The sequence below is a fragment of the Tiliqua scincoides genome, chromosome 9 (assembly GCF_035046505.1).
Source record: "Tiliqua scincoides isolate rTilSci1 chromosome 9, rTilSci1.hap2, whole genome shotgun sequence".
NCBI lineage: Eukaryota > Metazoa > Chordata > Lepidosauria > Squamata > Scincidae > Tiliqua > Tiliqua scincoides.
This window is the reverse complement of record NC_089829.1, coordinates 36,696,767-36,712,474: the sequence shown is the minus strand read 5'-3', so window position 1 is coordinate 36,712,474 and position 15,708 is coordinate 36,696,767. Positions and strand designations below refer to the sequence as shown.

At 43.5% G+C, this 15,708-nt stretch overlaps 1 protein-coding gene across 2 annotated transcripts in view; it reads right to left on the bottom strand.

The window, feature by feature from the left end:
• Nucleotides 1–15,322, bottom strand: part of DPY19L3 (dpy-19 like C-mannosyltransferase 3) — a 55,213-nt gene extending 39,891 nt beyond the window's left edge. For both annotated transcript variants that reach the window (XM_066637239.1, XM_066637240.1), the window contains exons 1-3: nucleotides 15,240–15,322; nucleotides 2,686–2,822; nucleotides 1,912–2,036 (exon numbers count right to left, since the gene is read on the bottom strand). In XM_066637239.1, coding sequence (XP_066493336.1) covers nucleotides 1,912–2,036; nucleotides 2,686–2,782 — 222 coding nt within the window. In that variant the 5' untranslated portion in view covers nucleotides 2,783–2,822; nucleotides 15,240–15,322. The remainder of the gene's footprint in view (nucleotides 1–1,911; nucleotides 2,037–2,685; nucleotides 2,823–15,239) is intronic.
• Between the last annotated feature and the right edge of the window lie 386 nt (nucleotides 15,323–15,708).

The window sequence follows — 15,708 nt, the reverse complement described above, 5'->3', positions numbered from 1 at the left end:
TCCCACATCAGGAAAGAATCTTGGAACTAAACCAGGCAAAACTGGATTTAATTTTTTCAGAAGAACATAGTGCAACAAATGCACAATATTTTTGCTTTTCTATATATGCTCATTGCTTAATAAAAGCAAAAATGCTTCAGGAAAAGGGTACTGCCTATACAAATGAAACCCAGTAAATGAAGTCACAAACCACCCCAAGCATAAAAGTAAATGTTCAATACAGATATCTGCATCAAAAAGCATCAGATATCTGCATCAAAAGGTTACCCAACATGTTTTTGTAAGCATAGTTAATATGCACAGAACAAATTTTGTCTGGCAAACAGCCAGCCCATTTGTCCCAACTAGAGTTTGTTCATCTTTGATAAAGGAAGGAAGTGATGTGTTTATACACAGTGGCTGGTGAAATATAAAAAGGAGACTTGCTCAAAACGAAGTAAAGCATTCACTGGATCCAAAGTCATATCCAGTCTTGAAAACTTAGGTTCAATTCTCTGCTTGGATGCAGTAAAATCATTACTTCAAAGCTGTACAGAGCAAGCTTATGCATATTTTCTTAGAAGCAAGTCCCACCAAATTCAATAGGTGTTACTTTCATATTAGTGTGCACAGGATTGTAGTTTTAGTTTCCAAGCCAAAGGAACAGATTATGAATCTAAACAAATTGCTCAGGGCTTGTTATTGTTCCCTTCTACTGGACTGGAGGGAATACCTATTCATTTCTAGACATTGTAGGCTTGTAAGAACCAGAACAAACAAAAGGCATGTTCATAATAAGCTCTTTATCTTGTATAAACCACTTTTTGCTCCTAGAAGGAATCTATGTTCAAAGCAGTGAATTATTGACTCAAATTTTCTCTTGGCAGATTTTCTATCACCATTTGGACCTGATTTATCCTGAGGGAGCTGGCAGTAAATTGCAACTGAATTTGGCCTAATAGAAAGTTAAAGATACAACAGATGCTATTAACATGACATTATTACATGAAAATACTTTAATGTACCACATATGAATTCTGCTGGTGCAGGGTGTGATCCAATTCCAAACTTGCTGGAGTCAGAAATCTCAAGTAGAAAATACCTGGCATGTCACTGTGATATTACAGATCCAGTTTAGGTTTTCTTAGCACAAAAACAATTTTGTGTGTGCCCATAACAAATGTATTACGGTTGTAGATTCATTTTTTTTTTTACATTGCAGTTTAACATTGTGAGGTTGGTTGAGGGTCTTTGGGAGCCAAAAAGCAGCACACAAATTTTGATACAAATAAATAAATATAACATCTGGAGTGGCCCTTATTTGGAGGGGAAATGAAGCCTTTGTTTTTCCTCAATTATGTAAGTCCTGATTAAAAAGAACCTTGTGTACACTGCTGTTTGTTTGATTCCTACTGAGCCTAAACAACTGTGGATTTCTTATTATATATTTTACATTGCACATATTTAAAATACAAAATTACATATCAGTGTGGCTGCCACATCAACTGTATAAGCCATTTTAACCACTGTTCCATGGCACACTGGTGTGGTCTGCAGTTGTGCCATGGGAGTCTGGGGAAGGTCATTTATTAGTAGGGCAATTGGGAGATTTGAGCCCCCTACCAGCAGCATAGTGGGCCTTGTCAATGGTCAAAAAACTAATGGTGTGCCCCGACAATTTTAGTGCCTTGTCAGTGTGCCGTGAAATGAAAAAGGTTGAAAATCACTGGTGTAAGCACTGCTATATACCACCACAATTCCCAAAGTTGGATAAAATCAGTGGCTACTAGAGAACAAAGTGATCAACAATGCAGAATAAGCAGAGTTTTGCAAAAGCTTTGATGAAAAAAGTGGTTTATAAAATACATAATTATCCATATTATGAGCAATGCCCTAGGAAAACAATGATATAATTATAGTTATTCTGTTTACCGAGATGTTGGAAAACCACTGTTCATTTTCATGTAGTGTGGCAACATACACAGCAGTGAGAATCCCCAAAGAAATGCCAACAATTCCACCACTGATGAATGAAATTTTCTTCCATGGCTTGCGACCTACGGAAAATAGTTCCAATGAATACTTCACCAATCTGTTTAAAAAGAACTGCTGTTCCCTCTCTAGATGCTGGCTTCCATTTATTTTAAAAACATATATATCCCACCATTCCTAACCCAATGTGCAAGTCCAAGCAGCATTAAAATACAGCAACACAGTATTACAATATTGAAAACAGGCAATTTTTAAAAAAACCAAAAATACAGAGAATATGCAACATATGTTTACACATAAACAGATTTTTGTTGTGGAAACTAGGATATGTGGAGCACAGAATCAAACTCTGAAATACGGGAAAACTGAGTGGAATAAAAAACACAAAAACAAGCACATATATTTCTTTTTAGGCAAAAAGGGAGCATGGAGGCCAGAAAGAGCTGATCAAAACACAGTGCTTTAAAATAAATACCACAGACCCTGGAAAGGCATATAAAAGTGAAAACAATGCTGGTTTCAAATACTGGTGAGGAGGAACTCTGGTTAGTCTTAACCACAGTCAACATAAAACCCAATACAATGAAGTTTGAAAGATGCATATTCTTGATGTTTCTGATTTTTTTCAACTTAAAAAATAATCACAATTCCAACAGAGTATAGTGTGCAAACAATGCTTAGGCATTTTAATGATCGTTTGTCAATACGACCTACCAGGTACAAGTTCCCAATAAAGATCCCAATTCGTGTTATGAAACACTCCTGGAACAGCTGGGAATCTTGCTCCTCTTCTCTGTCTAACACCTGACATGATGCCAGAATTTTTCACGTGTTACACTGCAAGATGGTTCCTAAATATACATACACACAAAGTAATACATAAATCTCATGCAGCACTATCCTATGCATATCTACTCAGAAAAAAAGTTCTAATGAGTTCAGTAGGACTTACTCACAAGCAGTGGTGTCACTAGGGTTTGAGCCACCTGGTTTGAGAGCTCACTGCATCACTCCCATGATGGACCACCATACAGAACAATTTACAGTATCATATGCACAACCAAAACATAGAGGCATCACTAAGGTTGGTGTAACTCCCATTAACTTTATTTATTTTAATATATAGCAGTACAGGTCACCCAACAAACCACTAACCAACAAAAAACCAGTGGCCAACTTGATGGCACTCACACAACTGAATAAGGGTGCAATCCTAACCCCTTACATCAGTGCTTTCTAGCACTGGCGTAGCGGTGCCAATGGGACATGTGTTGCATCCTGCACTTGGGTGTCACTCATGGAGGCCTCCTCAAAGTAAGGGAATTGTCATGAATATGTACAGTTTAGGCCTAGTAGCATGTAAAGCCTGAACCAAGCTAAACCAGTAACAAAGAAGTAGCTTGTAGTTCCTAGCTGCAAGGAATTTACAACTGAATGGAAGGTGATAATGTAGCACCTAAGCAGACAGAGAGGCTCCCATGAATCTCCAGTGGGGAAGGGAAGAGCTAGGAGGACTAGCATCCAGCCCCACTTCTGGAAGATTCTGGTCCCAAGGGTCTCTGATTGGACAGTTTAAATGAATACAGAGTCACCTCAGACCTGTTAGCATGAGAAGTATAAGAACAAAGCCCAAGGAGTGTGTCTTTGTCTTTTTGGTGGTTCTTTTGGTGGATAAGGTTGTGGGTGCAAGATCCTGCAGGGAGAGCCTGATCCACCAGGGCCAGGTGGCCTCTTAGGTAACTGGGAGCTGAAAGATCTACAAAAGAAAGCTGACCCAGGTGAAAGTTGGGGAATAATACAGATAGCCAGTTAGCTTTGTTATTTTAATGCTGCTATGTTTCTCAGAAGTTTTATGCCTCTAGCATTTGCTGCCTTTTGTAACTTTATGTAACCCTATGTATTTAACAAAGTAAAAATCCTTTTGCTAAGTTGTTTCATTGTCTGTTGGGGACAAAGGTTCATAATCCTGCCTAGCCGTTTAGCAAGCTACCATATCCTCATTGAGGACTAGTAACTTGAGGACTGAGGCTTTAAGGAAAGGCTCAGTGCCTGCAAGGGATAGAATTAAGCCTAGAGGGTCTGTGTCCCTGGACTGAGACACTGGCACACACAGGGTGGTGGCAGTACTACCGAACAGGGGTCCTTGAGGACTCTAGGGTTCAAGAACCAAGAACTCTGAGCACCCCAAAACCCTGGGAATGTACGAAGTGTACGACAGGAATGTTTGCTCCCTTACCTCAGAGCTGCATTGCCCTTATGTCAGTGCTGGAAAGCACTGGCATAAGGGGTTAGGACTGCACCCTAAGAGTTCTAGTATTAGTTATGATACATGGAAATGAGAGCTGACTCATTTGCCATCGTAACACCTCACTAGCCTCACTAGCACTCAGAACAATCAGTTTCACTCGTCAGTTTTGAGTTATGAAAATCCACTTTTTGTTAGATAAAGCAATTGTGTTTTCCTTTCCTGGTTATCTACCCATAACTTTTGATAGAATGTAGATATTTACACAGGGTTTGTTTCATTTTGTTCTGCATGAAACTCTACATCAAATGTTTTATATAATATGATGATATTTTTCAAAGATACTAAGATTTCACAATTTTGGCTAGTAGCAGTGTCACCCCCCCCCCCAGTGTGTTACCTGGTCTGGTACACACTCCCCTAGTGACAGCAATGCTCACAAATAAGTGGGTATAGGATTGCAGCCTATGGCATGCAAAACTTCACAGACATCTGAGTATAATTATTAAGTTACCAAAAAGATGTTTCATCATTTTATCTTGCAAAACATGTAAGTATGCAGTTCAGAAACTGCAATTAGTGCAGAATGCGGTGGTCTGTGTAGTTACTGGAGGTAGGCGGTTCAACTCTGTCAGGTTACTTTTCCAGCGGCTGCACTGGCTACCCATTCATTTCAGGGCCCAATTCAAGGTGCTGGTTTTGACCTTTAAAGCCCTATACAGCTCGGGGCCAGGGTATCCAAGAGAATGTCTGCTTCCATATAGTCCGGCTCGTCCCTAGTTCAGCAGCTTTCAAACTCTCTTGGAGAGTTTGAGCTGCTCTAAGTCATTGTGGGGGCGGGAGGAGGCAACAGGGGCAGGGGAAAGGCAGCAGCGCAATCCCCAGGATCACGCTACTCAGGGGGCTGCAGGGGCTTGGTTGTGCTTACCAGAGCCTCCTGCAGCCTCCCAGGGCTCCCAGAAGCTCCCAGGGCTACAGAAGGTCATGCAGGGCTCCCCCCAAAGCTTTAAAAGTGAAAACGGAGCAATCGCGCCCTGCCTCCGCTAAACCGGAAGTGGAGTGCGAATGCTCCTTTCCCTTCTGAAGCTTTGGGGAGTGCTGCAGAAGGTCGCACAGGGCTCCCCCCCCCCGGAGGCTGCAGGAGGCTCTCTTAAGTACGGCCAAGCACCTGCAGCCCCGAGTGGTGTGATCCTGGGGATCGCGCTGCCTCCTCCATGCCCCGCCTCTTAAGGGGAAAGAGGCCAGGGCCCTCAGGTTGGGGCAACACTGCAATTTGAAAACCCCTGCCTTAGGTCATCGGAGAAGGCCCTCTTACAAGTGCCACCACCCAGGGAAGTATGTGGGACAGTGGCGAAAAATAGAGCCTTCTCAGTAGTGGCACCAACGTTACAGAACTCTCTCTCCCTTGATTTACGAATTGCCTTCTCCCTGGAAACATTCCAGCATGACCTGAAAACATTTCTTTTTAGACAAGCCTTCTGAGTTCTTGGTCTTTTTAACATCTTTTAGCATTTTTTTAACATCTGGTTTTTACAGGCTTGGGAGTTTTATAAAATTGCTGCTCTTTATATTGTCCAATTGCTCTGTATCAATGTCCAATTGCTGTTTTTTAAGATGTTTTTAATTGTGATGGTTTTAATTTGTCATAATTATGATTTATGCTTTTGTATTTAAGCTATGCTGTAAGCTGCTTGGGTCCCTGCAGGAAGAAAGTCGGGGTAGAAATATAGTAAGTAAGCAAATAAATAAATAAGCAATCTCATTCTCTCAACATTCCCCAACAAATAAGCTACAAATACAATATCAAGTAATGTAAAGGCAATGAGTAATTTGAGATGATTTTGTGATCAGTCTGAAAGGAGGAAAAGTAAAACATAAGCTCCTTAATTCATTTTTTGTCAAGGTCAGTATAAAATTGCATTATTCAGAAGTATTTATACTTGCATGCTGCCCAAAATTTTAGTGGATCTCAGATTTTCCAGCCCTCTCCTCCTGTAGTAGATCATTTTTTGATTTAAAAAATACCTGCCAAAGCACAGCTCTCTCTAACTTGGGTGACCAACATAGACACAAAAAGAAAGATGGTTCCTTATTCTATAAAGCAGTGGTACTCAAACTTTTCCAGCCAGTGGCTCCTTTGACCCCCGTGGCTGTTGGCCATGACTCCCCATCATGTTCCTGAGGGCTGGAAGTGATATCATTAAACAGGAAGTGGTCAGAAATATTAACTATATTAAATATAATATTATAATATTAATCATATCATTAATTAAATGCAGATCTTAAAATATATTATTAATACACAGCAATATACATGCTTTATAAATGATCAGCTGCTGATCACTGTTGGAGACAGGATGCTGGAGTAGGTAGATTTTGTCTGGTCCAGGAAGACTCATTTTTTTAACTTTGTAAGCATACCAATAGAATTGTTTTATCAAATGAACTTTGTGAACAACTAGTCTGACCAACATTACACACACACACACCCCTGTGGACCCCAATCCAACTAGTCATTTCTCCCATTCTCCTTGGATAGGATTGAACCCTTTATTAATTTAATGAAATTAAATTTTTCCAGCAGCTGGTGGGGAAAACAAAAATAGACCATGAAAATATATCAGAGCTGATAAGGGTTTGGTTAGGAAGCTGATTTGTCTCCTATACTAGGAGATGCACAGCTCAAGCCTATGCATGTCTGCTCAGAAGTAAGTCCCATTAGAGTCAATGGGGCTTACACCCAGGAAAGTGTGGATAGGATTGGGCTGGCAATCACTTCATCAATGGCTGATAAGTATTCCCTTCAAATAGCAAGATTCATCACTTTAAAAATACAGCCTCTCCTCTTCAGTCAAACAACAAGATTAATAAATCACTTTAAAAATAGTAACCTTTTCCTGCTCCTGGCCAAGTAAAGTGTGTGCTTGTCTCTCACCTCCCCCTTTGCCAACTGCATGGAAGCAACTTTAAGACCCCTGCTGACTGGTAAAATATGAAGCCTTTTATTTAGGGAAGGGGAGGAAAGCGGGAAGGTTTGGAGATCAAAAGGGGGGAGTAAAAGAGGGAGAGGGTTGAAAAGAGAGATTTCACTTTGATGAGAAGCGATCCCAGGCTGGTAACTAAGAACCAACCAGACAAGGATCAAGGAGGGTTTCTTTCTGATGATCAACAAGGGCAAGGACTGCAAACTGAGCATGCTCTGTACTTGCCAGATGGGGGTTGGAGTCAAGAGCTTTGGAAACAACATGCAGCGAACACAGAAGGCGGCAACCTAGGAGTGGAGGGAGAAGAGGGCGGGGCGGCAGCAGCCACTCTCACAGTCCCTCTCAGAGGGAGCACCTGAGCAACTCCCATTTCTTCTGCTTTAAAAAAAAGTGCAGATGGGCTTGTATTCTGCCCAGAGGTGTGACTGTATCGCTGCGAGAGGACATCCCGCGCCTCCCCTTTGTGTTCCTGGCACCTCCCTAAAGAGCCACGCCTCACAGTTTGAATAACACTGCTATAAAGACTAACAGTATGCCACTTTTGGATACTGTATTACCAGAACAATCAGTAAGGGATTCTGCATGGCCACTTTGTGAATATGCAAGCAACATTAAGGAATACACATTTAGGCAAGAACTAGAAGGAACAAAAATAATTTTTATTTCATATTCTTTAGCTTCAAGAAAGGAACACTTCTACAATCTAAAGTATGGGTCTCCAAACCCTGGCCTGGGGGCAAGATGTGGCCCACGGCCAGCCTCCTGTCCCCTGAAAGCCTTGGGCCCACTTGGCTGAACATGACTGAAACTGTGCTCTGGTTGCATCTGGAGAGTGTTCTAAGGGCCAGAGAGTTTGAATGAATGAGCCCATTAATTCATTCAATTAAGTTCCATCTCTAATTTATTTATATAAATTTTATATTTAAATTTTTTTTCTGGCCCTCAACACCGTGCCAGATATTTGATGCGGCCCTCTGGCCAAAGTGTTTGGAGAGGAAGAAGAAGGACAAGATATATCTCCTATGGTTTTTCTTGTAATAAAATACTATTCCCAGGTCTGCTCATTTGTTACTGATTTGAACAACACCCATCTTGAGGTCAATGCATGAGAAAGCAAGATACAAATATAATAGAGGGGAAAAAATCTACAGCACTAAGAACTTGATAAACCTCCTGGTTTCTCTGTCTGACAAACTGCGAAAAATAGGGCCAGTGGGGAGAAAGTCAAACATATGGCAGGCTACATACAGGGCTGGTGAGATTTGTGTGGCCTGAAGAATATTAAGATGCTCAGACTGGTTCAGTTCTACAGTTTCAATGTGGTAATTTGTCAAACCATTAACTGCAGATTGAGTTGGCATCCTTCAGTCTCGGAAGACTATGGTGTCACGCTCTGAATGGTGGTTCTGGAACAGAGTGTCCTCTCCAGTGCGCGAAGCCTGGGTAAAGTAGGTTTGGAGGATAGGCTGTTACCCATGCAGCAAATCCCCCCTCTCCACGTCGCTGAAATGGTCCAATGGAAAGGCAGAGGCCAATACGGTTGGTTCCAGCGGCGTCGCAGGAGTTGCCAGAACGTGACTGTGTTCAGCCATGAACTGCCTCAGGGACTCCAGCTCCGGATTTTGCCTCAAGGTTGACTCCTGAAGCCTTTTCCATAACTGGATGTAGCCACAAGGCAGTGGAGGTTTGGGATCAGAGTTTTCCTTCTCTCAGATGAGCTGCCTTCCCAGGCTGACGAGCCCCATCTACCCGGTGGCTGTTTAGTCGCCTCTTATGACAAGTACAGCCAAACTGAGGGCCTATTCTTATCCCCAGCCCCCAGGGGAAATTAACTGCAGATGGGAATGTTAAAATAATGTTTTTTTTGTCTGCACAAAGTGAATGTCAGGACAAGCAAAATGAGGTTCTTTTTGCATCATGCAATATTAAAGTGCTACATCAAAGTTACAGGTGTGAAGTCAGAGAGGGCAAATCTTATAAGTAACCCACAAGTAAATGTCTCCTGGGCTACTGCTTTGCTTCTAGCATCTTACAGCTGCCCATGAGGAATAACTTTAGATAAACTTAAAGGCTATTGATCTTTTAGTCTGATTTAATGCAACATCAACACCTTCCACACTAGTTGCAAATTACCTAATTATAGATATTGGCTATTCAGGGTACAAGTTCCTTAATAACTGGAGGTGAAGGAGTGCCCTCTTAGGGAGAAGTGCTGTCCTCATGTAAAATATGGAAGTCAAACCAGAAGCTTCAACTACAGATCATCACCTGACAAGAGTTTGTGAAATGCTGCATGATGAAGACATTTGGGCCATGCTTTGAAGGGTCCTTCCTACTTCAAATCATCTCCCTTCCCAGCAGAATACTATTGAAAACGGAAGTCATGGATAAAGTACATACTCAAGAATCACCATTATGTCTCCATCGAATCATAACAATGAATGGCTCATAAGCAGATTATGAGCAGAAGGGATGAGCCAGCATGATCAAGGGGAAGTAATGTTAAGTAAATACAGAATACAGAACAATACATGAGTGCCTGAAATTAGCTATGAAAGAATAACATATACAGGCAATGATGGAGTAAAAGGTGAGGCAGGAAGAACAGGCGCAAAAGGAGCGAGCAGTGTGACTGCACTGAGCTTATACAGTCTTAGGATAGAAATGAGGTGCAGAGAGATGGCATAGGGATTTGGCTCCCAAGTGGTGAAGGGAAAGAAAAAAAACCGGGCATTAGACAGTATACAAAAGATGAGGCAGAAGGATGAATGTGTGACATGTGAGTGTGCCATGGAGTTTGAATAGACTAGAGATATGTATCAAAGACTCCTTGGAGTGGATGAACAGCATCTAAATAGATGCTAACTTGGTCTTTCCGCACACAAATAGAAATGGTTAAATAGGGTTGCTGAGGAATTTTCCCCTTGGAGGTGCCGGTAGGTGTATGACAGGTACAAATTCAGCAAGTCATTCTCTTTCTAGGTCAGAACAGGAATCAGTGGTTGAACTTTTGTCTCTCATATTAAAATCCCTGCCAAGAGCAACAACAAAACAGTTGGCAACCAGGATAGTATGAAATTCCCTACACTACAAAAAAGAAAAAAAAAGGAAAGCAAAACATTTGCTTGTGGATTTTAGTTCATGTTAGAAATAGCCAGAATATGTTGATGGACATGATTCAAAAAGTGACAGAGATGTCAATAAGTTAACTTGATGCAAGAAAAACAACAAAGGGTGCAATCCTAACCAATTTTCCAGCACTGACCTAGCTGCACTGCAGACCCAAGGTAAGGTAACAAACATGTCCTTACCTTGAGGAGGCCCCTTTGACTGCCTCCCCACTGCAGGATGCAGTGCACGCCACACTGCCACAGCTATGTCAGTGCTGGAAAGTTGGTTAGGATTGTGCCCAAAGAGTCTTGCAGTACCTTAACAACTAAGGACCCAATCCTATCCAATTTTCCAGGGCTGGTGTAGCTGTGCCAATGGGGCGTGAACTGCATCCTGTGGTGGGTAGGCAGTCACAGAGGTGTCCTCAAGGTATGGGAACATTTGTTCCCTTACCTTGGGGCTGCATTAAGGCTGCACAAGTGCTGGAAAGTTGGATAGGATTGGGCCCTAAGGCTGCAATCCTATATATACTTACCTACGAGTAAGTCCCATTGGACTTACTTCGGGTAAATATTTATATGATTGCACTGTAGCTTATCTATTGAGGGAGATGCTTTTGCATCCACCTTTTACAGTTCATGGCCTTTAGGCTGCCAATCTTATCACCCACTTTCCCAAGAGTAACCCCATTAGCCAAAGAGGTACTTACTTTTGTGTAGTCTGAATAGTCACTACCAAATAGTAATGAAAAAGCACTCAAAACATTTTTGATGAAGAGCAAGAATTTGATTCCACATGCTTTACAGACCAGAGAAGAGGAATTGGGGGGAGACGACAACAGCAATACTTACAATATCATTATAATTAATGTTTAATGAAGGCTTTGGGTGGGTTGACAGATAAAAAAAATTTGGGGAGTAGTATAACAAGGAGTCTTGTTAAAGACTAATATTGTAGATGTATTGTGCCAAAAGCTTTCATGGATTAGAGCCCACTTCTTCAGATTCATGAAGGGTTATCCTCAGTTGGCAACATATAACTAACATACACAAAAAAATAATCTCAGATAATCTGTGTAAGGAGCATCTACAGTTCAGTTGCAGAAAATGTAGGCCGAGGCTCACAGGTTCAACCCCAGGTTGGGATTTCTGCATATGACAGGGAAATTGCCTGTTTGAAGTAGTGCCAGGCAGAGTAGCCAACACTGAGCTCGGTGACCAGTGTTTACTTTCAGACAGTGCAGCTTCATATGTTCATGTTTACAGTATTCAAATTTCCCACAATGGAGCCAAAAGCCATGAAATGCAAATAATACCATTTCTGTCATTTCAAGGCCTTATTCCAATGTGTACAACAAATGGATAGTGAGACTGCACATAACAGTAGGGACATTGGTGCAGACCAGGCTGTCCATTTTTAATCCCAAATCCAGGACAAAATAAATTGTGGGTTTTGTCAACCTGGGTGACCAAAGGGGCACAAATAGACACATAGGATAAGAGGCAACAGCAGGACTGACAAACATTCCTCCGCGGGTATGTCTTACCCTTCCTTTTGTGTTCCCCACCCCAAGAACCTCTGAAGTAACTTGAAGGAAAGACAGTTTTCACATCCTCAAAGTGCTTTTCTGTACTATCATCAATCAAGATATATAACAAAGCACTATTACAGATACATATAAAAAATAAAAGAGCAATCCCCCAGCAATTAATTCCCTGTTTATGTTTAGGATGGAAGTTTTAACTTGAAATAAACCATGTTTAGGATTCGGAAATCTAACGTTTTGAAAATCTAACTCCCCCTGCCCCCCCCCAATTCCACTTTGCCCCTTCTATGCCTCCCAAATAGTTTTTAAAGGATTGGATTGGATTGGATAGATAGATAATTTTGCACTGTTAGGCTTGCCTAATTTGGATACTGTTGATTTTACATTGTTGTATGCCATAATTACTTGGGAGGGCTATTGTACAGTGGAAGAGCAACTGCTTTGCATGTCCCACGCTCAATCTTTGACACTTCCAGATACAGCTGAAAAAGACCCCCTTCTGAAACCCAGGAGAGCTATTGTGTAGCAGCTGTAGATCACAGACAGCGAAGAAAATACAGCACTATATGGACCCTGTGGAAGGCAGCTTCCAGCATTCCTAACTGTTCTGTACCGTTTGATTTGTAAAAGTAGTACATATAAAGACTTTAAATAATTATATATATACACACACACACATACATTTTCCCAGTTACGCTAATGGATGGGCAGAAGGAGGAACTGAGGTGGGGAAGAGTTACAGTACCAAGAAACCAAATGTATGTGTAGGAATTCAGAGGGTATATACTTTGAAATAATAGAGCGCCTTGTTTTATACACACACACACACACACACACACACACACACACACACACACACACACACAAAATTTAAAATGATGGGGAGAGATGAGAGGGCACTCTAGAGGTGTAATGGGTACTCCTGAGAGTGTGCGCATGCGTGTGCACATGAGACTTAAGGATCTATGCTTTGAAGCTACAAAGGGTCATAGCTTAGAGACAACCCCTTATAATTTATTTATACTGTATAAATTACATAAAGACACATAAATTACTACAGCACAATCTCTTGTATGTGTACTCAGAAGCAAGGCACAGTACACTACATGGGACTTACTCCCAGGGAAGAATGTATAGGATTGTAGCCATAGTCACTAACTTTAAAATGGGAGGGGAAGGAGAAAACAGAGGTTACCTAGAAGGGGTATTGAGCTCACTCCTGCACATATACAGATACACTTTCTCTATATACATACTGTACACTGTACAACACTAGATGGAATTATTATCAATAATAATATCAAAATAATAAGAAAATTGAATCTTCTGGCTAGCAGACATTGCCGTTCCTGGAGATGCCAGAATGATAAAAAAGAACTAGAAAAAATGACAAAATACCAAGGCCAGGCCACTGAAATCACACAACTATGGGTAACATACCAAAGTGGTCCCCATTTTCATTGGGGCACTCGGAACAAGTTTTGTGAATTACTTTAAAGAACCGCAGCTGAAACAACACCATCAGATCTACAAAAAGCAGTGCTTTTGGGAACATCATACGTACTGTGCTGATACGTAGTTGATACTTAGGTCTCAGGCTGACTTATATCAATTACCCAACGGCAGTTAACAAAAATGTCCCATGTAGTTTGGAATAATAATAATACAACACACACAAAATATGTACTTTCCTGGTGCCACTCCTGCATAGGCAAAAAGGGAAAACTAAACATGTGTGCTGCGTGTTGTGGGGTGTGTCTGCATCGTGAGGGTCTATGTGTTGAAGTGATAGAGCAACAGTGTCAAACATAAGGGAATACAGGTGAATGTCATTTAATGATGTTCCGACTAGCATGCAATGCCTTGCATATGCGACGGTCTCCGCTGTTCCCTGTGCACTCCCCCCCAAGCTTCCGAAGCCTCCCCTCGCCTTTGGAGACTTCGCTTAATGTCAAGCCTCATTGTTGTTAAGCAACTATATATTTGCTCCCTGTTATAACTGGGCCCTTCCAGCTTGATAATTGGGCTCTCTCATATCTTGAAAATATGAACATTATTTGCCATTTTCTTTTCTGTTACTTGCAGCTGGTGACTTCCTCAATGAGAAAAAAATAAGTGCTTATTTCTGGCCATCATCTACTTAATGATGTCACTTCTGGCTCTCAAAAGGCACCATGAACAGCCCTCTGTATGAAACAAGTTTGACATCCCTGTTATAGAGGGTCTTATCTGAGACAACTCTGCTTAATTTATTTACACATACCATGCTCTAGAAAGGGTCCTATCCAATAAGCTCATCTTGGACTCCAGAGCAGAGACCATCAAGTTGCATAATCTCCCCACAACACAAGCACATGTGTTTTGTACTAACACATTCACTGGTGGATCAGGTAAATGGGGAGCATGTGTGTCCACTAATCCCAAGACTGGCCAACCTCTTCCTCAGTTTTAAGCCACCAGGGAGGGCTGCTAGGCAGTTTTGGGGAGCCAGCCACACACACACTTCCCGTTTTCCTGGCCCACCGGTGAATGTGTGAATACAACACATGTGTGTGTGTGTGCCTACTAACCTCAAATCTAGCCAGTCTCACCCTCATAAGCCACCAGGTAGGGCTGCTGGGCAGTGTTGGGGAGCCAGGCACACACACGCTGCCAGTGTTACTGGTCCACCATTGAACGTGTGAACACAACACATGTGTACGTGTGTGTCTACTACCCCAAGTCTGGCCAGTCTCTCCCTCGGTTTTAAGCCACCAGGAGTGTGCTAGGCAGTCTTGGGGAGCCAGGCACACGCACACTCCCTGTTTTCTTGGTTCCCCTATTGAACGTGAACACAACACACGTGTACGTACGTACCTGTGTGTGTGTGTCTACTACCCCAAGACTGGCCAGTCTCTCCCTCGGTTTTAAGCCACCAGGAGTGTGCTAGGCAGTCTTGGGGAACCAGGGACACACACACTCCGTTTTCTTGGTTCCCCTATTGAACGTGTGAACACAACACACGTGTACGTGTGTGTGTGTGTCTACTACCCCAAGACTGGCCAGTCTCTCCCTCAGTTTTAAGCCACCAGGGAGGGCTGCTGGGCAGTGTTGGGAAGCCAGGCACAGACACGCTGCCCATGTTCCTGGTCCACCAGTGAACGTGTGAACGCAACACACGTGTGTGCGGGGGGCGGGCGAGCCTCTGGTTGGAGCCCGACCCAGGCTTAGCGGAGACGCCCGTTGGAGCGCGGGAGGGGGCAGCACCCGGAGGCGCCCCGGGGCGGCGAGCTCCGTGGCGGGGCCAGGGGTGGCCTAGGCCTGCCGTACGGCGACGCCGCGACGCGCCCCCTCCCTCCCGCAGCCGCCCCGCCCCGCCCGCCGAGGGGCCCGCCGCCCTCACCTGCCGGGGACGGAGAGCCGCCACGGCGCGTCCGCGTGAGGAGGGAGCCGCGCTAGCCGCTCCTGCCGCCGCCCGCCTTCCTCCTTCACGGCTGTGGGCGGGCGGGCGAGCGGCCGTTGGGAGACGCCTCCTCCTCGGGTCTCTGCGGGAGGGGCTCCGACGGTTGCGGGGACGCGCGCCTCGCCTCGCCTCAGCCGTCGCCTCCCGAGGGGCCGAGCTGCGGAGAGACCATTCAGTCCCCGACTGGCTCCCGGGGAGTGTGCGAGGCAGCTAGCCTGGGCACGCTGGCCTGAGGGAGTCCCCCGGCCTCAGGGCCTTACTTCAGAGTAGACGGGCTTCTGCCAGCCCCTGCACACTGACACCCGGGTAAGCCCCCTTGGCCTCAGTGGGGCTTACTTCAGAGTAGACAGGCACAGGCTCATGTCATCCTATGCACACTTCCCTGGAAGTAAGTCCCCTTGGACCAGGT